We start from the raw sequence: 22,539 nt of genomic DNA, 5'->3' as shown, positions 1-22,539 counted from the left end.
GAAAAGGTCACCCACACCAGTATATCTCAACCTCTTTACATCTAAAGCTCCCCTGAGACCTTTTGAAAAAAAACCTGAATGGCTGTTTTGAGCAGTGTCACCACAATTCATCTCTGGCCCACTCCAAATCAGGTCTAAACTTCAAACATCTGTAAATTTTCCTCCAGTTTGCTACTGGGGAAACAGCTGCCTGTCAGATATGGCTGGTGACATATGAAGCAGCAAGATGGACTAAATCTGTGTATCTCAATCAGTGGACCATAGGGATGTCACAAGCAGTGGCAAGAAATGTTATCTGAACAAAAGCAACAAGATGCAGAGATGCCACAATCTCTCCAGCCAAACTATCCTAGGGTTATAAATACCTCAGCCTGGGAAAGATTTTCCTAATACTAAACTTAAACCGTAAGCGAAACAATCCTTTTTACTTTTTGTCCTAATTACAATGGTTTTATGATTATTTACTCTAACCTCCACTCTCCTGGAAGCTATGCTATGGCACATGGGAAACAAAGAAGTGGTTGGTGACAGCCAAGGTGGCTTCACCAGGGGCAAATCATGCCTGACAAATTTGGTGGCTTTTTATGGTGGAGATACAGCACTGGTGGACAGGGGCAGAGCAGACTTGTGCCAAGCATTTGACACTGTCACATGTGACACCCTGGTCTCTCAGCTAGAAAGATGTGGATGTGATGGATGGATTTCAGCAGGTTTCCCATGAAACTGAAGGTATACAGATTGGCAAGAAGAGAAGCAATAAACATTGGCAAGCAAAAATTAATGTTCTTTTAGAAGATCAATAATCAATAAGAATAAATGCCAAATTCTAAAAGTCTATATATCTATCTACTGCTTCTTTCCTAGCCACAAGGTCTGTCAGAGAAGAAAATTAGATTGTTTTGACATAATTTGGTCTCGAAAAATCTGTGTTGGCTGTTAAAATTGGCATATACAATTTGAGATGTCAAAAGATTTAGATCATTGGAAAGGTAGGGCAAATAATTGAAGCTCTGATGGGTCTAACAAGACTGTCGTAATGAAGAAATCACTCAAAGGAACTTTGTTCAGCAGAGCTGAACCATCAAAACTGGAGCTAATACTCAGCCAACCTGCTAAAAGAGAATTACTTCTACTCTAAATTTATGCACTCTGTGTAGAGGAAAGCATGAACCAAATGTATGTAACACAATATAAATCTCAGAAGAAATTCCCTTCTTTCTGACATCGCTCTTCCTGTATAGCAAACTTGGTGACTGGCAGTACATTTTAATCCAAATATGCGCACATGCAAAATTACAGATACATCTTGCTCCCCCAGCGACTTTATAACATGTTGCTAGGTAACAGTGCATACAAGTCAGGTTTCAAGACCTTTAGTAAGTCACCATAAAATAACTGCATAGGCCTTTTGCATGAATAATGTACATTTGTATCCTTTCTCTGATGCCAACAGAGCAGACACTGAAAACATGACTGTCTGCCAAACTGTGAACAGCTTCCCATCAACTGTTACATGAAAAGCCACACACCAAATTGTTGCATGTTCTCACAGCTTTCAGGCTATCCCCTCCCTCTCCTGCACTCTGCTCTCATCCCTGCTGCATGCAGCCATCAGAAGCACCACCCTCTCCAGGCCAGCCCTGCTGATGTGCAGAGCCTCTTCGTGCGCAGCAAGCCGAATTTAAGATCGACACTGGAACAACATGTGTGGGACAGCTGTTGGACAGTCTAAGATGGATTGCATATCATCAAGTCCAAATTTGAAGCTCAAGTAAAGAAATGTGCAGGCAAATCCAAACAGACTCACCCTGCCCGCTTTTTGTCAGTCACAATAATCATTTATATTGACAGATTATTTAATATTTTTTTCAGGGGGAGGTCCTGTGGCTTCTTCAAACCAAGACAGCAACCTTTTTGTGCCAGCCCAATTCACCTCCTGCTTGCCCTCAGCTGTTTTCTCTTTTCCTGGCTGGCTCCATGAAGCCTCAGTCTAGATTTCTTGTATTAACCCATTCTACTCAATTCCTCACAGAACTGTGATCCCAGAAGTATAAAGATCTGGGAAGATGAGGAAAGAAAGACTTTCCTAAACAGATGGCTGTGGTTTCACAGTTTTAAGGCTGGGCATTAAGACAGAACTAATTCCTTCATTTATCTGACAATAAAATTTACTCAAATACAACTTACTTTCCATTTAAAGGAGAAAGTTGACTAATTATTTTCTGTTGTAAAGGTTTTCTCCTAGCTCCAAAGCCTAAAATGTCTCATGGGGACTGAGATCTCCCTGTGAAACAAAAGCTCCTTGAGTGACATTTTCCCTGACTTCCTTCTCTTCAAAAAATTCAAGGCCAATTTCAAAAACATTTGGCACAGAACACCTCCCCAGCATATCAACTGTTCTGAAGTATTCAGTCAAATCAATAAAAGAGCACATAAAATATAACAGATCCACCCTAAACACATCCTACACTTCAGTCTAGCACATGAATATCATTCTCACAGCGATTGTGAAAAAGCACTAAACACGTTTGGCATTAGATATGGATTTCAATTAAAATAATAATAATAATTTTTAAAAGTTGTATACGAATCTCTAGGACCACTGTTCTTTAAAAAGTGTTAGCAACAAAACACAAAAGCAGTAACATTCACACTTCCCATGCATTTACCACACAGGCCTCAAATACTACTTGGAAAGGAAAGTGATCAATACTTTACTGGTCCTTTTTAACAGGAGGGTAAAGGCAGAAAACTTAAAAACTGAATTTTTGAACATGCTGGGCCCTTGGGTGACCCTCAGTGATTTCAAACTGGAACTACAGGTATTCAGTATGCCTGGAAAATGCATCACAAGAGATTTGCCAAGGTAAATGCTACTGAATGTGAAAGCCTGGATAAACAGTTCTCACTCCTAATCCCAGCAATTAAACAGCAAAACCCCTCTCCTCTCACTGTTTCCCCTCTGCCCTTCATACACCTCTGCTATCAAAAGAAACAAGAAATTATAAGTTAAGAAGCTACAACGTTTTGCTCCTGGCAATTCATTGACTTAGTAAAACCAAGACAAAGTGTCTCCTAGCCTATAAAAGAGCTGCTCAATTACCTGACAGCTTCATTAGAAAATCTGATGCCATCTTGACAGAGATGTCTTGGCTGAATAGTGCTGATGCTGTATTGGCCACGAAGTCAGAGGAGTCTTTCAGCTTTGTGTTGTTTGGTGCTCTGTCAACAGTGCTAAGAGCAAAAGGTGCAGCTGGGGCGCCAGCATCGTCTTTGGGCTCTTCCTTCACCAGCAAAGGCGGAACGCCCCCAGCAGCCTGCCCAGCCACCTCGGGTGTTTTGGATACAGATGCTGATCCTGGCAGGTCAGGCCCCGCTCCTTCCCTCTGTGGTCCCGGGCAGGAGTCACTGTTTAGCTGTGGTGACCCCTTCACCTCAGTTTCTGGCATTTCCTCCTTCACTTTAGACTCTGTCCTGAGGAAATGCTGGTGGCAGCGCATGTGGAGTTTCAGGCTGAAGTGGCGGGAGGAGGTAAAAGGGCACAGCTGGCATTGGAAGGTCTCACCCCTGTCTTGGTGCTGATGAACCTGGTTCAGGAGGTGAAAGATAAAAGCTTGTATTAAGTCAAGTAGATTAACAGAATTGCGGAAGTCTCAACTCTGTTTCCCACTCTTTGAAAAAAAAGAAAAAATTAACTAATGAGTGAACTTGTCATTCTGAGCACTTGGAAAGTGCTCAGACCCCAAGAACAGTAGGATTCTTTCACACAAGTCAACGAATGTAAGCATCAGACTCAAGTGAAAACAGCACAAAAAAAAAAAGTCAGGAACATCTGTTTCTGCAGCTTGGAAATGATGATGTCTGCTTTGGATCAAACAGTCCTTACAATCAGATCCTGATGACCTGTCAGTGCATAAAGACTTCCAAGCTATAACTAATAGCTTTCTTGATTAAAAAACAAACATCACTCTGTGCAACCTAACTAATAAAAATTGTTCAGAGCAACCCAGCTAAGAAAAGCCCCCAACCAATACAGCAATGTCCACCACTGATTTATGTATCATTAGAGTAAAAACACAGCACCTGGCAGTACCAAGGAGCTATTGAAACAGTTTGCTGCAAATTAATTCTGCCAGAAAATAAACAGCTCTTTTATGATACAATAGAAACATGAGAGATGGTGTCTGCCATTTATTCTAGTTTATCAGTCAATTAAGGATCACAGTTAATCTTACTGCCCTCATATTTGGGCTGCAGGCTCTTTGTCATGGAGCCTGCAGGCTCCAGCATGAATGCAATGCCTGCCATCCCCAGGCTCGATCCCGATTACCTTTCAGAGGGAGCTCCATCCATCCATACGTAATGGATCAGGTATTATATGAACAGACACACTCGTTAAACTATATCAGCTACAGCCATATAATTATACAATGTCTTGCTTCATACAGTACTCATTAAAGGGAAGGAGCAACTGAGCCCAGCAAAATAGCAGCAAGGCTGTTGAAAAATCTTTTCGCTATTGCTTCACAAATAAATTTTAAATCCTGACAGCAGCACTCCAGGCTACTCCCTGCAAAAAGGCTGGCAAATACATACATTTGTTCCTTACTAATGGATGAACACGTGATCAGGACACACTGGCACCAGCTGAGCTCCACACATTCGCTTTCACTTGTGACTCAAGTTGGTTGGAAACATTTCAGTGAGACAGATTTTTGTTGGAAAATGGCAATTTGTTGAATGCAAAATATTTCACCTGAAACATGGAGGGGTTTGATGAACTCTTGGCAAACAAGGTGTGATTCCCTTACCCTACTGAGTGGCACTCTTCCTTCCTCCTGCTCCCTGGGCTTGGCTCAGAAGAAGCCAGATGTGCCAGGGATCTAAGGTTTGCTGCTACAGCTTGGGAGTCCAAAAACCCTGAGGGCTCCAAATCTACACCAGGGAGCTTGGAAAACCTAGCTTTAGCGAAGGCTTTCAGCACTTTCCAGTCTCCTGCAGAGCTGAGCTCTAGCTGAGGGTCCTGGTGCAGACACCACAGTGCCCCAGGCTAACAGCAGCATTTCCCAAACAAGGCTCTGTCAGAATTCAGGCTGGAGCTTCACACAGTGCTAGACTCGGCCTGATTAACTTCCTATGTTGTAAGAGGAACTCAGTCACAAGCTCAGATCCAGGATTTCCAGTTCTACACAAGCTCAAAACTCAGGTCTGCTGAAATGTGGAGCTGGGGGATGCCCCTATTTTTGCACTTTTTGTATTCAGTGAAGACACATTTCACCTGTGCCATGTAACTTTTCATTCAGTGGTTCTTCGGTGGTTCTGGAGGTGCTAGACAGATAGCAAGAGAGAATTTCTTTTGGACAGAATGACATTCTCAATACTGTCTAAGCATGACATTTACAAACAAAGCAATTCTGGAATCCTATAATTGCACCTGACAACAACTAAAAGAAAAAAAAAAGAAGCTAATGCTAATCTAACACATATTTAAAGCAACCTTGCAGAAGAATAGCAGCACAATAAATTCTAAATATTAGCAGGTTACAATGAAAATGCCAACCAGATTGCTAGTGTACTCTAGTAGAAGCAGGATGGTCTGTGAGCACAGCAGTGTGTGAGCACTCTTCACAGAGAACACCGAGATGTACTCAGGGCAGCCAGCACCCTCACCATGGCAACTTTATCTCTTACACCCACAGATTCTGTGTGCCCGGGTTTCTCTCCAGGATCCCCTTCAATCAGCATTTCCCTGCCTATGTGTTTAACCACATCTTCCAGAGTTCCTTATCACAGCCATTGATCCCATGCCTTCAGAAGGCTGTCACTGCAGCAGGCAGGTGACAGAGCCTGTGTGGGAGCCCACCTCCTCTCCCTGGGAGTATGGCATGCCACCTCTGCAATACCTTTTGGGAATGGAAGAAAATAGGAGCCACTGATTCATTCGATTTGAATTTTTTTCTCCTGCTCGAACTTCATCACCAATGGATTTCTCATAAAATAAAGAGCGTTTCTCACTCACAGCCAAGGAATGACAGACTTCAAACCCAAATATTCTGAGTATTGAAAGGAAAAATTTTAGACCAAGAAAAAATTTAAAAAAACCATTAAGGCAAAGATTTGCCCCCCCCAATATCCAGAGTACATTTCCACCATAAGATTTTAACTCTTATTTTATTTAAAAAAATAAATAACATTAATTAAAACATTTGAACACTAAGACTAAGCTAAAATACCACTAGAGGAAAATCTAGCCCTTATTTTCTCATTCAGCAGCAGTTAAAAGATCCAAGAACTGCCATTCTTTGCCATTTGGGGGAAAGAGTCAAGGCAGAAACTACTTGCTGCAGAATGAAAAACAAGAAACCCCACAGAGCTACACAGAAAGCCACAGGGGAGATTTAGGCCACGCAATATTAGACTCCAAAAAGCTGCCTGCTCCCTCCATGAGGCAGAGAATGGCTCTTATACTGTGCTAATGCTACCTAAACCATCAGATGTCTTCTTTAGACTCCAAGAGGCTCTTCCTGCAAGAACCACAGGCAGGAGGAGACAAGAGTGCAGCTGGCAGGTTTTCCCCAAAGTGCCAGTCTGAGCCCAGCTGCTGCCAGATTTGGATCTCTCTGAATTACACTGCAACAAACCACAGTGCACAACCTGCTCATACACAATGCTCCTTTCAAAATCCCAGAAAACTGCTGTTTGACTTATGCCAGAACCACTTAAGGGCTTCTGGCTTCAGAGTTTATTTCCTTTAACCAGGGATGTTATCCTTGACTGGGCAAAGGACTTATATCATGTCAATTCTGACCCTGCAGCCTGCCCAGTCTCAAATGATATTTTGTGGTTCTGCAGTTTTTTCAGTGTGTGCTTGCTATGACACTTGCAGTAATTTTCACAGAATTACCAAATCCTTACAAGCTTCAGGCCTTGTTTGAGGACTTGGGTACAAGTTATCTCTTGGTAAGAATTTTAAATTTTTGTTTCTCTCAGTTTCTCTTGCTGCCTCCTCATTCTCACATTACAAGAAAGAAAAAAAAAAAAGAGGCCATTCAGTTCATCTTCTGTATCAAGCATTATTCTGATCACACCTCTGTCGCTCTTCTGGCACTCCCATTCTTTTCAGCTTCTTTCTTCAAAGGCAGTCCTTTCTTGCCATCCTACTAATAATTTTCACTACCTTCTTTTAAAATCCCTTCTATTTCTCATGTCTTTTCTAATGCAGTGACCAGAAGTGGCAGCATACCATATGCTAATAGTAACATTGTTACATTTTCAGTGTTATTTCTGTTTTATTCTCCAGACACTCAAATATCTAATGTGCTTTTTAACCACTGCTGTGCATGCCAAGAAAAGGTTTTCATTGAACTGTCTATAACAATATCCAGATATTTTTCCTGAGCAGTTACAGTTCATTATATCCGACAGGCAGGTGCATTATTAGACTCTGGTTTCCAAGGTACAGTACCTTCTATTTGTCAACAATAACTTCATTTGCCCCCTTGTTTATCAGGCAGCCATCCTCCTTTTGTTCCCTTTCAAGCTTTGCCTTTTTTAATCTCAATACATGCACATAAGGTTGTACCATCAATAATTCTCTTCCCCACAGTCATCACTCTGTGTAGATCACATTTGCTAAAATATGCACAATTTCACTTTTAGTAATGGAACACCCCTCTGTTAGCCTTTTGTCATGCTTAAAATTGCTAATTCCTTCCTACCCTTTGTTTTACTGTCTCTTGGTGAATTTCTAATTTGCCATAGTACATCACATTGCTTAATTTATTTGGCAGCTTCTCTGTGAGAAGCTTTGCCAAAGGCTTTTTTTATAGACCAAATAAATTTCAACTGATTTTAGAGTCCATGATTTTCCTGACGTGCTCAAAACATCTTAGTAGAGGAACATATGATTCTCTTTTACAGAATCCACATGTCCCTCTCCTATCACATCCTTTGTATCAATGTGCAGGTTTTTCTGTTACTTTTGTTGTTTTGGTTTGGGGTTTTTTTTTGTTTTGTGTTTTTTTTTTGTTTTTTTTTTTTTTTTGTTTTTTTTTTTTTGTGGACATTGTAACTTTCCTGGTATCATAAGCCACTTCTTAAGTCATATTTTCATACTTCTAAGCTACATCCCTGCTGATTTACCAGCCATACAGATGTACCACAGTTACAAATACAGGTGATCCCACCAAAGAGGGTAAAACAGGAGTAGGGGTGAGGAAAAGGGTGACACAGGCACATCCTGCAATTTTGTGGTACTGCTGAGGTTGATCTTTTCCCTTCCCCTTCCCTAAAGCTGGGTAATGCTTTGCACAGACTCTACTTTCTGGTTATGAGACACAGGCATTCATGTTTCTTTTGTGGGATTATTTTAAAAATTGAGTACACTTTCCATTTTAACATCTAGCATGTGCCCTCTGCTTTTTCATTTCACCCTCTTTTCCAACAAATTCCCTCATTTTTAAAATATTGCATTTTCAAAAGTTTAGTGCTGTGTTACTAGTTTTGATCTGATCCTTCCCCTCAAGACACATATGTTATTTATATAGTATTTTCTTTTTTACAGTATTTCCTTGCTTTGCTTGAAAACAAGGGGGGAAAAAAGGCCTCTCTGCAGTGCTGGCCTGGATTAGGTGTTAAAAAAAATTATTTTTTGAAAAGATTTAAGGTCCTGTCTTATCCTTGTCCCATATGCAAAAAGTGAGATTAAAAGGGAGACACTTGAAGTCATTTCTGTGCCTGTCTGAGACTCTGGGCACAGATTTTATGTGTTGAAAAGCTATGCAAGTTTTCATTAGCTCCCCTCAGCTGCTGGGGAGGTCATGGAATCACAGGTGCCTCCCAGGGTTCTTCAAGTTTAACTTAAAAATTAACAAAACCCCCTCCCACAAAACACATTCAACCTCCCTCTCCCAAGAGGTGAAGATGCTTTGAAAAGAACCAGTCCTATACTTCACCAAAATGGATTAGGAAAGCTCATGCAGTTATCTGGCACTAGCTGAGGAAGAAAGAAAAAAAAAGCAAATCACCAAGGGGAACTGAACACCTGGCCCCATTCCTCAGGACCTTTCCTGATTCCTGCTATTATGTCATTAATAGGCTCCCTAACTGCAAGGCTGATCATAACCCTCTTTGTTCTAGGCAAGAACATTAATCTGGCTCTCACTGAGATGGTTGCTCTTCACAAGTAGGAAAATCCTGTGGTTGAGCATCACATGTCCTGCCGACCACTGCACTGAACCTTCCTGTTAAGCTTCATCTTCCCTCATTTTCTATCAAACTCTCATGTTTCACCACATGTCCACAATGCCAAACTTCTTTTCCACTGCTACAACAGATAGCTCATCCATTCCTGCCTTATGCCTATATAGCAGCACAAGGAACATTTATAGATATTGGTTTTGGCCATATGCTCCTCTTCTTCACTGCCCCTTCCAAGTGCTCAGCTAATATCCTGTTGCTTTCTTGGAACATATCTGGATGATCTCACAGCCTATCTGTCCACCAATTGCTGAGGAAGATATGTGCATGATCCAAAGGCACCAATTGGCCAAAGTCTGACTGATGCTTGTGGCATTGCTCTGAGGAAAATGTAATCCCTACCAGGAAAACCAGAAAAGCTTAACTACATCTTGCTGAATCACACCACAACTTTCCATTGCCTTCTGCAGAAGAAGTACATAGGATACTGTCTCAAGAAGAAAACATATTCCAACTGAACATATATTTTGATAAATAGAGAGAAGGACTCAAGAATAATACTTGCTGCTTGCTTGGACAAGACACCTCTCTCAGTTACCCATTCATTTTCTCCAGCTTCATTTTCAGTTCAGTGCTCTCAGCATCCCTGGAAACCATGCTGTGATATCAGAATCAGCTCCCCCCACATTATTGGGAATAAGAGCCCAAACTTGTAGTTATGCATGCACTACAATTTGCCTCCAAAAAAAACCTAATAAAATTCTGCACTACGTCTATTTTAGGATTTTTATAAGGTGCCTATCACTGTGGAATCTAAACGCAATATAACAATTATAGTTAACACTCCATGCCTTAAAAGGCAGGCTACTCAGCCCCCCTTGTTTGTTGCGTGTCTGTGTGGAAACTTTCCTTCTGTTTCCCTTCTTGCTCCTTTCACTTCCTCGCCTCCAGTTGTGAGCTGGCCCTGGCAAAGTGCCCTTAGTGGAAGAAAGCTTCATCCATGAGGTGGGTAGCACATGCAGATCTGAATACAGGTCAGGGCTGGAATCATTCCAGCTCTCTATTAAGATTTTCTCCATAGCAGGGGACAGAACCCCAGAAATGTTGGCAATATTGTGTTCTGGGTCAGTCACATAGACATGTTACAATTATCATAAAATTACACAGTATATATATATATATATATTATATAGTTATGGGTCATTAGCCTAAAGATGCAGTAAGGAAGGCCCATGTGGACACACAGACCACTCATGGAAATTAAATCTCCAAATAACCAGTTTCAGTGGAGAATGCCTACAAGACCCTAGGAAAAAAAAAAATAAGGCAGTTCAAGCTCATGGCTATGTTGCCTAGTAGGACACAAAAGCAAAATAATCAGATTTTGAGGACTGCAGCTGAACAAAACACATTTTGCCTCTTATCCTTATCAACAGAGAAAAAAAAAAAAGAAGACCAAAGAGTCGCATAAACAAAGATTTTAAGGTAATTTACCTGCGCTTGGAAAAAAGCTTGGTTTGTTACAGCATCCTGGAATAAAAGTTGGCTTGTAATGAATGACAAACCAGCCCAGTACCTTAGTTCTGAGTGGCCTTTTTGGTTTTGAAAAATCTGTCTTCACCTGTAGCCACAGCTGACACATGGGGAGAAATGGGTGGAGAAGCAGAAGCAGCTCTACCTTCATGGGCTGCCTGCCAGAAAGGAGACAAGGCCAGGTAGCTCCCAAAAGATACTAAGGCAGTAAGAAAACCAACACACCCAGCTGGCATAACCAGAACACTGCATCCTAAGTAGTTCCCAGCTGTACTGCACCATTTCTGGTGAGCATTTAGTCCATTTTGAATGCTGTTTGCAATGTTGTTCCAGTTTTTAAAATATCACATATATATATAGATTTAAAGGCAGCACTGTTTATAATGAAAAAAGAAATCTCATTAAAAAAAAGTTTTTGTTATCAGTTTAGGATAAAATCCTGTTATCAATTTATACTTCCAACGAAAGGAAAATCAAATTATGTCTGACACTTTTGGACAAAGACTAACATGCCCTTCCTCATTCACCTGCTTCAGTTTTGATGTGATAGAAAGTAATTCTATAAATGGCTTAGTCAGTTGAGAAAAGTGTATGAAACTGAAACTAACGTAAAATATTATCTTTCAAATTGTTGTGCTTGTGATTCTTTGCATCTATCTGTAAGACCAAAAAACAAATGCAAACCACCTGGTTTTGTAAGACAATTGCTTTCACCTCAAATAAGGACAGCTCTGCCAGCAAAGATGCCCAAGTCCATCATGACCTTTATGACTGGACTGCAGTGATGGAGGAGACTTCAGCTCAGGCCTCCGCAGTAAGGCTGAAGGTGGCTGCAATCTCTTACACTGAGTCAAGCAAGCCTGACTTTGACCTCAGGGGTTTCTAACTAAGCATTACCCAGTCACAGTCACAACATTACCAAATAATTAACACTGCATGCTACATGATTGTACAAGGAAGTATGTTTTATTCAGATGCAGGCTCAGTTAATGAAAGCATTAATGCTGGGAGGGGAGCAGAAAAAGGCACACAGGCCTCAGGAAGCCATCACTTTAAGAACACACAGAGATGGTGAAAAAATCCCTAATTTTGTCCAACATCCTACCTGTGACCACCTACAGAAGGTGCCAAAAAGGAAGGGATGGCTCCTCAACCTTCAAACAACATTTTTTTCCAATAAGGCAAAAAAAAAATGCAGAGAACAATTATTTCTGCAGGGAACAATAGGGATGTCCTTTACAAAGGAGGGGACAGCAACAGGTCTTTGCCAGGGAGTAATAAGCTTCTAGGTGATGCACACTTCTCTGCAGGTTGTCAACAGCTGAAAACAAACAAAAACCCCCACTTTCTTTCCATGCTGGGTTCCCATCCTATCTACTCATCCTCTGCTTAGGTTGGCCATCTGTGCCCTCTAGTCAACATGGAACAGCAAGTCCTAAAAGAGAGAGCCAAAATCACTGAGCTTACTTGGTAAGGATTAGCATGATACATTGAGGATGCCTGGAAACAGGGCACTGATCTACAGTAGAAGTGTTAAGGAACGAGCCTTCAGACTATAGGGGGATGATTTAAGACCTAGCAACAATTTAAACCATAGCAAGATCTGATGTTGTGACAAGAGGAATCTGAATAATTTACACAGAAGGGAACAGCTTCTTGAGTGTAAGCAAGGCCATACTCTCATCCAGTAAACCAAGATTCTGCAATAGCATGTATGAAACCTGAACAGGCATTTCTGTCCCCCCTCACACCAGTCTGATACCCTGTTACACACATTCATCTAAAACAGACACAATGGTAATTATAATAAAATATTTCACTATTATTATAAAACTCAACTGCATTAACAAGAGAAATGTTTTCACTTCAGCTTATCAATCAAAAGGCTAAGAGGACAGGTAACCATTTTACTTCCTCAAGAATATTCTACAGCTTGCAAGACTCAGCACTTTCTGTTGCAACCATGTAGTACTTCAGCTAAGCAGACAATCAGTTTCTTCATGTTTTTATATTTTTCTGTATCAACACAGATGTTGCTTCCTTCAGAAGGTCATTTTCAGCTTGAGCACAAAACTTAGTCTGAGTTAAAAACACATTTTAAACCTGAAAACAAAATATTACAGTATATTCTATCATTCATTTTGGTTTGGATGATTCACTTCTGAAACGCCCACAGTTAAAAGCTACAGCAAGAAAAAAGTTAAAACTGCAGGCCTGCCTGTAGAAAGTGATGGAGAGATCCCTGCTAGAGCTGGCCAAGGTGGTTTGCCCACTTACAGTGAGACACTGGCATGCAGGGTTATTATCATGCACTGGCACCCTGGGAGTAGCACTGAGAGGACTGTGGTGTCACATCCCAACCAACATCCCTGCTTCTGGTGCTTCCACGTCTGGAACTGAATCAGCCACATACAGCTTGTGCTGCACCCAACTGACACAACCCAAGGCAGTTTCCACATTGCATAAAATGGAAAGGCCAGCAATGGAATGAAAGTGATTTCTTTCTTTTCATGGCCTCTTTACTTAAGTACAGACATCATTTGTAGTACAACCACGGAAATTTTGATCTTGCAAATGCAAATGAAATAGCTTTGTTATACTATCAGTTTTTGACTGATGATTTGAGTATTTTGGTTGTCAGTAAAGATTTCCCTTACCTTCATGTGTGATTTGAGATTGTCCTTGCGTGCACAGCGGAAAGGACAGAGAGGGCACTGATGGCTCTTCAAACCTGTGTGAATCACCATGTGCCGTTTCCAGTAGCTCTTCCTCTTGATAACCAAACCACAGATGGGACACTGGAAAGGTTTTCCCCCTTCTTCTTCTGAGGCTTAGCAGGAAGAAAAAGAGAGGATCCTTTACAGCCACTTGTCAAATACTTTCCCCTTGTAAACATGCTCAAGATATCATTTCTCAATGATTTCTCAAGTTTCATCTGTAAAGAGACATGGTTAAACAACAACAGGTATCAGAAGTTTCCATTCCCCCCTGCATATACCTTTCCCCCTGGATCTAGTTATTATCCCTCTGAGAAAGGTCACCATAATTTATAAAGGTTAATGCTCCAAACTTCCTTTCACTAATCAGTAGAGGATGCTACTCTCTCTCACCTGGGTCCTAATGTTCCTTGTAATTGAACTGCACTGAGATGAATGCCTCTCATAATCATCACTTTTCGGCTTCATTTCCTATCAAAGGCTGGTTGTAGCAGAGTATAGAAAATATGCATAACTGTTAAAAAATGATCAATTTCCACATGTGATGGTTAGCCAGCAGCAAGGAAGAATCCACAACTTAACTGAAAAGCATGCTGGTATTGCATGACAGATATATTTAACACCAGAACTGAAAGACTTTGGAAGTCCTGCTGCTGAAATGGTTTAGTTATGGCTCAAGCAGATACTGCTGCAGCATCAGGCATCAAAGGTCTCCAGGTCATAGGTTTCCTTCTGCTCCTCTAATTGCCAGGGCTTTAAATCTACTGCCTTCCTAAATGTCTGCACTCTGCTTTACTGCTCAATTCACCTAAAAAAAGGATTTGGTGGCATTGATCAGGAAAATATGGTTAGACTTCCAATTGCAGAACCATCACAAGGCTGAAGGAGAAATTCCCTGCTGCTGACTTTGCACAACTAACCCTCACATCCATCCAACCTCTCACAACAATTTCCTCTCATTATTATAAAGGAAGGCCTACTATTACAGTGGAACTGGATGTCCTTTTCCTCACTGTAAAAGACAAGACTGTTTTCAAATATCCAGAGCTCAGCAATGTGCATCTTGTTATTCAAAAATTCTCTCAGACTATTTAATCTCATTACTATCACTGATAAGAATCTAGCAAACATCAAATTCCCTTGATGAGGAACTAAGTGATAAAAACCTCCAGAAAGATCTGTCTCATCCCAAAATACAATTCTTGCAATTAAGTGGGAAACAAACCCACTGTAATTCAATTGATTAGGCAGTCATTATGTAAGTACATAAAGGGACACAATGTCAAAGCATGTACTATTGCAAGTTCAGAAATTCTCCTTGTAAAATATTTTATCAGACCTAAAATATCAAATAGTTCCCCTCTCTGACTCTCTATAAAGAGCAAGCCAAAACCAATGCCATAACTGCTTATGTTTGTTTTAAAATATTTTCACTTTTTGCTTCACAAAAGGCAGGAGAGAGACAAACCACAGAAAAAAATACGTGGGTGGCTTTTTTACCTATCATGTCTTTTCTTTCTATCACATATTTTCTTCAGCCTCTGGTTACCACCCAGAAGAGAAATGTGTAACAAGATATCACCTGGTTTTGACCCCCTTAAAAATAAATCTGCAATCAAGATCAATCAATGGTGATCTAGCACATTACAAAATATGCAAACAAGTGGGATGAATGCATGTGACCTCACCAATAACAGTGACAATTAGTGTTACTCAGGAATTGTGCCAGTGTGCTCCAGAGCTGAACCATGTTAGCTCTATACTGCATGAAGCTCAGAATAAAATCAGGGGTTTCAGCTTTCCTTCATTTATATTGATGTCTATTTTATATCACAACAGTACTTCAGTGAGGAGAGAATCAGCCAGTGCTTCCCAAAGAAGTTTTGGGAACACAATTACAAGCATCACAGGCATTAAGGTACACCAAATAAGTATTCAGTCAGTAAAAGAAAGGTATGTCACCCACACTCTTTCAAAACAACCAGAACTTAACAGATATTTCAGGCTCCCTTTTCAACTTCATCCCAAATGTGTAAGCAGTTTATAAAACTGGCAATAGTAACAGATTGATAGAAAAGTTAATCTCCTCTGTACCAATTTACTATAATAAACATGCAGGTCATGATTAGGCTGACCAAACCTGACATGCCATTTCAGAGGCAACTACACTCTGATAAGCCATGGCTCCGGCTCCTTGCCTGAAATAATTCTGAGCAAATAGCTCAATGTGGTGGACTAAAGAGCAGCAGGCATGCTCTTGTTATTAACTTACTCCTCTTTAAATAGCCTCCATCCTTGCTGTTCCTTACTTACATCTAATTAATCTACTGAGTATTGATCTCATAACCAAAGCTACACGTTGCTGGTGGGGAAGTGAATCAGATTCGTAACAGCAAAGCAAACTCATCAGTGTAAAAGTTCAATGTGTGAGTCTGGGGAAAAAGACCTCTCAAGCTATACCTACTGGGAAAAGATAATTCTCTCGTGGTACAAGACAAAAAAATCTCAAGGAACAATCAGACACACACAACAAGGTAAAGCATTATATAATTATATACCTTTTTTTTGTTTTGTTTTTTTGCAATATTTTCATGCCATAAGGTTTTCTGAGCAAAAGGAATCAGGAATATGTAACATTTATTTTCACGGCAAACGTACACATTCAGCTTTTAGCTTATGTTACTCTAAAAGGACTTCATCTGAACTAATGACAACCTTTGGCCAGGCCCATGCCAAGAATGGTTTGCCACTTTAATTGCCTTGGCAAAACACAGCAGTTAAGCATTTGTAGAACACATGTGTAACACAGAGCAAAAACTGGTACTGGCTGTTACTCATTGCATCCTCCTCCTCCTCTTCCAAGGGAGACATGAGCACTGTCCATCCAATAGCTACTACGCTATGCTAAGCTTCTAAGCTATGAGTGTTGACCATAAGCTGCACAGGGACACACTGGGCCTCAGGAAACCCCTAAACAAAGAGGTTAGGGCAGAAAAACAGCAGGACAATTACACAATATGCATGTCAGGCTTCATATCTGTACACTGGCTTACCACACCTGTGCAGCCAGGCTAGTACTCCTGATAAAACTCAGCCTGATAAAGCTGGAATATACTAAACACTTTGATACCTGCCATGCATCCTTTTCCTTTGCAGCAGAACACTGATGACACCTGAAGCCATATGCTCCACCAGAAATTTGAATCCGTGATGTGAACTTTTTATAGAAAGAGATGAAAGAAATTATTTTTCCTTATTTTAAAGATGGATCATTTAAATTCCCCTGCATGGCTTGCCAGCTCTTTAAAGCTTTTGTTACCCAGACAGTTTCTTCTTACTCCCTATAACCCTGATTCCTTGACTGTCAACAGCTGGAACTGATGAAGGAAAGTCAGATGTGTAAAATGGTTCTTGTCGAGCAAATTAGAGAAATGCAGTTTAGTTGGATTTTTCTTTTTTTGTTAACAACAAAGGATTGTTAAAAAAAAAAAACTAATGAAAAGTGGCAACACAATAATATACTCTGGCAAATTAGGACAGGATAGTAAGCGATTACACAAAAGTCCATTTGTGACAAAGACAGCAGGAGGGAGAATTCTCCCTTGTCCAATATTTCAAAAGCACTAGTTATGTACATGCTCACTGATACTGTGAGCTCCCTCACAGGGATTCTTTGATCTTCTCCATTAAATATTTTTGTGGACACATTCTAAACTTGGTAAGAGAGGAAAATACTATTGTATGGAATAAAAGGGGAAAAAAATGTACCAAACTGTACACTGACACCTTTAAAATAGGGAAACATTTGTGACAGCTTGGTCTCAAAGTGGTACTTCAAAAAGCTTTTCACCTAAAGTATATATGTCTTATTTTCATAAGACATGGAATCAAACCAAATCCAGACCCACTGAAGAGATGTTATATAAGCCTATGGCAAAACAAATACATTCTACTTCATGGTTCAAATTGTATCCATACCTGCACTAGTGGGTTTGGATGCTCTTCCCTTCGGGACTGGTAGTAACAGTAATTCCAAAGACTGTGGTGGAGTTGCTTTCTCTTGTTTCATCTCTGAAAGCTGCAGAGGATCCTCAGGAACCAGTGATTTCTTCTTCTCAGCCAGGAGGGTGCCCGCAGCCCTTGCAGCAACCTCCTTGAGAAGGGCAGCTGAAGAGGTCATGGAAGCCAGGGAAAGGAAAGAGCTGGCTGGAGGTGGATGCTCCTGCCCAGGAGTCATGCTTCTCTCACTCACTTTCTTAGATAAAGCTGCTAACGTGGAGCTGGCTGACTGAGAGCTAAAAGGCGAGGAAAAGGATTCAAATCGTATCGTGTCCTCAGTCCTGGAAAAAGATTTGTCCTGCAGAACGGCATTGGCTGCGGCTTTCAGCTTCAGGATAGCTGAATCAGGGGACAAACCACAGGTGGTGGTTGAGTTTGGCAACCACTTACCTTGATTCCATATAAAGTGACTGCCTGCATTGTATTGGTCACTTTGTTCCTGTTTCTCAGCAAGCTTTCTGGCAAGCACACTTAGCTGCTGGGCATGGTGAGCAGGTGGAGAGAAGGAGATGTTGGAGCCAAGATTTGCAGGGGACTCGACTCTGCCATTGACTGTAACAGCAGCATCCAGCTTGAGGGAGCCAGCCTCCAGGAGCCGCCTCAGGTTACTGCTCAGTGGCTTGTTTGGACCAGGAGGTTCCTCTTCACCCAGAGAGGACACATCTGGAGAAAGGTGCTCCTTGCTCTGTAGCGTGTCCCTTAGTGCCTCATTTTCAATGGATCCCAGCTCCGCTGTGTTGCTGCTCGGCGTCGCACTTCCCAAAGAGGTATCGGGGGAGGTGGACTGCTCTTGAATTCTGTCCTCAAGAGACAACTTAAAGTTCTCCTGGACTTCTCCATATGATGCTTCCGAAGGAGTTTCTGAAGAATTCCCAAACCAGCGTTCTTCTTCACTGAGCTCACCTTCCACTTCTTCCTGTCTGGTACCATCTGTGTGGAACCATGAACAACAGCATTATTCCCAAATCTGTGTAAAGCAGTTTCTTAGCATGAAGCATGCCTGACCTCTGCATGACCCCCCTGAATAGTCCCCTAGCACACCCCCCTAAAGTGCACGGGCTTGGAATCAGCCTGGATTCAGTGACCAGAAAAAAGAGCTTTTCAAAATGAATAAAGCTTTCTTAGAAGACAAAATGATGACAAACCTGTCATCTTTCAGTCTGCATAACTAAAGCGGCTAAAACTGCAACAATACACATAAACATTATATATATTCATGTATTGCAAACAATTCTTTATTGGCATAGTCTGTACATCCTGCAAAATATTATGAAGTCTCTGGTATAAGGCAGGGATTTAACAGATCAGAAAGTACTGGATACTTCTGTATTTTTACAGCCAGCACAGGTGTGCCTTCAAAGGCAGATCAGGTGTGTAGCTACTCAAATCTCAGACCAATACTGCAGTGACCCCTATCTAAAATAAAATAAAATAAGTTTGTACTAATAATTCACAATTCATTCCTCAATAGCTGCAATGACTAATACATGAAAGCAAACTAAAGCTCTTGTCACTCCAGCTACTTGGGAATGGAGTATCATACACACAGTGTTGTCATATGCAGACTAGTTACTCTTATTTATTTGTCACTGTTTAATAAAGTTTTAAAGATCATCCTAAACTGAACTTAGTTCAGCTGAAAAGAAAAAAGAAGCAAAAGTGTTGGTTCCACTGCAGTTAAGTTACATTTTCTGCTTTCTGGTAATTGCAAAACACCTGAGACCTGGCACTGTTTAAGGAACTGTGACCCTGGATTGCTCCTCTTCCTGACAGGTATTCAAAGTCATACAGATGTGACCAAGACTCTTTTTTTTTTTTTTTTTTTTTTTTTTGCCAGATCTTCCTGCCCAATCAGAACACAGTAAAGAACAACAGCAATGCTAGAATTAAATTCATATTATCTCCTCTTGCCAGATACATCTCACATTTCTTGCTTTTAGACACAATGTCCCAAGCTGCACAAGCATCTTTGTAATCACACTACAGCAAGACAAAAGTATTTAATATAACCCTCCACTGACACTCTGGAAATAAGCCTGCATGATATGCGTTGTGTCTATGATCATGTATTATTCCCAGATTCCCAATTTAATTCCAGAAAATTACAAAACTTGGAAAGAAGTTAATGAATAAAACTTAGATTTCTATTATTGCTTTGATCCAAAAAATTTAAGGAGGAAAACCTCAGACAAATGTATCTTGAATACAGAGATACAAATGTACACTCTGAAAGCAAAGTCTTTGGAGTTTTTTATGTTATTTAGAATATGAAGCACAATCTCTCACAAAAAGTTTCTTTTATTCAAAACCCTTTGGAAAAAAGTCAGCAATATTTTAGAAGCTGGCTATAAACTCAATTACCTTAGGTTTGTAATTCAAGCAGAAGAGGGTTAGCATATTCCCTTTTCAAAACAAAAAACAAAACCAAACAAACATCCAAGCTGTTAGCCAGAATTATTTTGGTATTGTCAAAGTTAACAACACAGGCTCAGCAATAACATGTGCATAAAGGCCAAGTACCATGCACATTCAAATAAAGGAGAGCAATGCTAATCAGTTGAACCAGCACTTATGTAGGTTAAAGGAGAACTGAATGTATTCCCTCTTCACCCCATGAACATTAAAAAAGTAACTTGAGCATGTCTGTACAGCTGGGTGCACTCACATGAGAGATCCATTCACTCATCACAGATGGAAACAAGTTTGGAAGCCAAAAAAGCATCTTACTGGCACTTTGTCTGAACTCATACACCAAGTGCAGGGCACATCCTCTGGGACACAGCCTGGAGCTGACACCACTACTCAGCTCTGGAGCCAGAGCTAGTCTGCTTCCTACCACTCATCTGTCTGTTGAAACAATCTCTTCTCTGCCCTGCAAACTCCACTCTCTGTCTCTGCACTTCTCATCCTTTCATAGGGAGCATGGCATTTCCCTTCACCCAGAAAGCCACTCAAACATTACAGTCTGAGGCATATTTAAGTGTAAATGGATCTAAGAAGTAGTGGACTTTTCGAGAAATCTACAGCTTACTAAACCCCCAAACTTCTCTGTTCCTTGCCGTGTACACCTCAATTTCTTTCTTTTTCCAGACATGCACATTCCCCGTTGGTCTTGCCTATACAAAAGGGCAGCCACCACCATGTTATTGACAGGGAGCAGCAGGAGAGCAGGATTTTTCATTTAAAGGCTAGCTCCCAAGCTCAGGATTTCCCTCCTCTTCAGGTAACACACTGAGAGCTCCCTCTCCTGTTGCTAATCTACCTGTGACCACTCAAGGCCTCTCAAAGCTCCATGCAATTTCTATAATAAAGGGTAAATTTTCTCTCCAGTCTCACTATCCCAAAAGCCAGCAGGATACTTTTTTTTTCCACCAGTGCAGTTTCTTTCTGTAGCCAGAAATCAGACCTCTAACTGCTGACACTGTTCTAATTTTCCTTTTCTCAGTAATTCCCAGTTGCTGCAGCATCAAGCCCACTGTATTTGAAGGCTGTAAGGTTAATGCTGAAAAAGCCAGCATCAGTGTCTTATCATGAGCTCAGTCAAGCCTCCCTTTAAACACCAGTGAATTGCTTTAGAAGCAGAACAGTGAAGCCTGGCAATTTCATTGCTAAGCAAAGTTGCCTTTGAAGGCCTTCAGGGCAGAATTTTAATTCACATTGACTTGTGAGCCTGTGAGTTTGAACAAGCTTGAGCACTCCAGGAGAAATCAACCCAACAACTTCTTTATAATTTCAAATTATACAAAAGCTTCCCTCAGAACCCAGGGGGTTCATGGGTCACCCAGACCAGGTTTGTCCGAAGCAGGACCCAACCTCCACATGTCTGTCAAGAAATTTCAGCTGTATTTCACATCTGTGGCAGAAATCTGCATGACACATTTTCTCCTTCTCTCACAACACAGTTATGGAGCTGTTCTCATCACAATTAAAGAGTCAAGACCTGTCATTACTGCTGCTTCCTGATTTCCAGAGTGATTCTGAACAAAGAACTGCTTCCCAAGCCCTTTGCCACTGGCAGAGGCTAGTTGGGAATGAGACTGCCTGCATGTTTCGGGACTATCACATTGCACACCACCCAGGAGCCTCAAAAAAAATAGTTTCCACTCTTGTCAGCAATGACAAAAGCACCTAAGTACTGCTGGGTGACGGCTGCCATTGCTGTGGCCCATGTATCCATCTGTGGCAAAGCCACAAATGTGTGCAGAAAGCACTGTTTGAAGAAGTGCCAGTTTCCCTCGCTCGCCAACTCATCTGCTTGCTTTCAAATACAGAGAAGTTCATTTTCCTCTTCAAGAGATCAGTTTGACAGACAAATCTTATTGATCCCAAAGTGTGTTATTTCACTTTGTGACCATCTGCCCTTTTATTTAGAGTGCTGATTAGAATCTGACCCTGGTACCAATAGAAATGTAAATATTAACTTGCTCAAACTACTTATATCTGAAAACTGAAAAGGACAAACATGTTTGTTGATTTATACACTGAGTCACTCAGTTCAAATGCTGGAAACTTTAACTGTACCCACTGCAATGTACACATGCCATTCCAGAAAGTGGCAAGTGTGAGATGATCCACAGCTTTGCTTTGTAGGACTTGGAGGGGAGAAATATCAATGTAGTGAGTTGGATCTCCAGGAAAGGGAAGAGTCTCAAAGTTGTGTTACTGAGCAACAAGACATGGGCAGCAAAAATATGATGGAAAGAACACCATTTGAAACACTAGAAATTATCTGAGAAGAGACTACAGCTAAGGAACCCATCCTAGAGAATGATTTTTCATGCTAAGCAGGACAAAATTTTACTTTAATCATTCACTGAAATGAGTAAAATTACAGAATTTCAATATAGAAATCCATATGCTGCAGTGATAGGAAACACACGGAAATTGTAATGATGGGATTCCAGAATGAAAATTAAAGCAAATGAAAAAGTAGGTAGAAGTAAAATAATTTCAAAGAAATGTGCACAGGAAAATTGCTCATGAGATAAATTAATCAAAATTGCCCTTTTTTCAGCACTTACATTTCAAGGAA

General features: G+C 40.8%; 1 protein-coding gene across 11 annotated transcripts in view; it reads right to left on the bottom strand.

The window, feature by feature from the left end:
- Positions 1–22,539, bottom strand: part of ZNF827 (zinc finger protein 827) — a 140,844-nt gene that overhangs the window by 57,351 nt on the left and 60,954 nt on the right. For all 11 annotated transcript variants that reach the window (XR_010360812.1, XR_010360814.1, XR_010360813.1 and 8 more), the window contains 3 exons: positions 17,427–18,437; positions 13,389–13,561; positions 3,104–3,587 (listed from right to left, as the gene is read on the bottom strand). Coding sequence is in view for 8 of the 11 variants with exons in the window: in XM_064416712.1 (XP_064272782.1) it covers positions 3,104–3,587; positions 13,389–13,561; positions 17,427–18,437 (1,668 nt within the window). In the remaining 3 variants the exon portion in view is untranslated. The remainder of the gene's footprint in view (positions 1–3,103; positions 3,588–13,388; positions 13,562–17,426; positions 18,438–22,539) is intronic.

Source organism: Passer domesticus, chromosome 4 (assembly GCF_036417665.1).
Source record: "Passer domesticus isolate bPasDom1 chromosome 4, bPasDom1.hap1, whole genome shotgun sequence".
NCBI lineage: Eukaryota > Metazoa > Chordata > Aves > Passeriformes > Passeridae > Passer > Passer domesticus.
The sequence above is the reverse complement of the archived record's forward strand: the minus strand, read 5'-3'. Positions and strand labels throughout refer to the sequence as shown.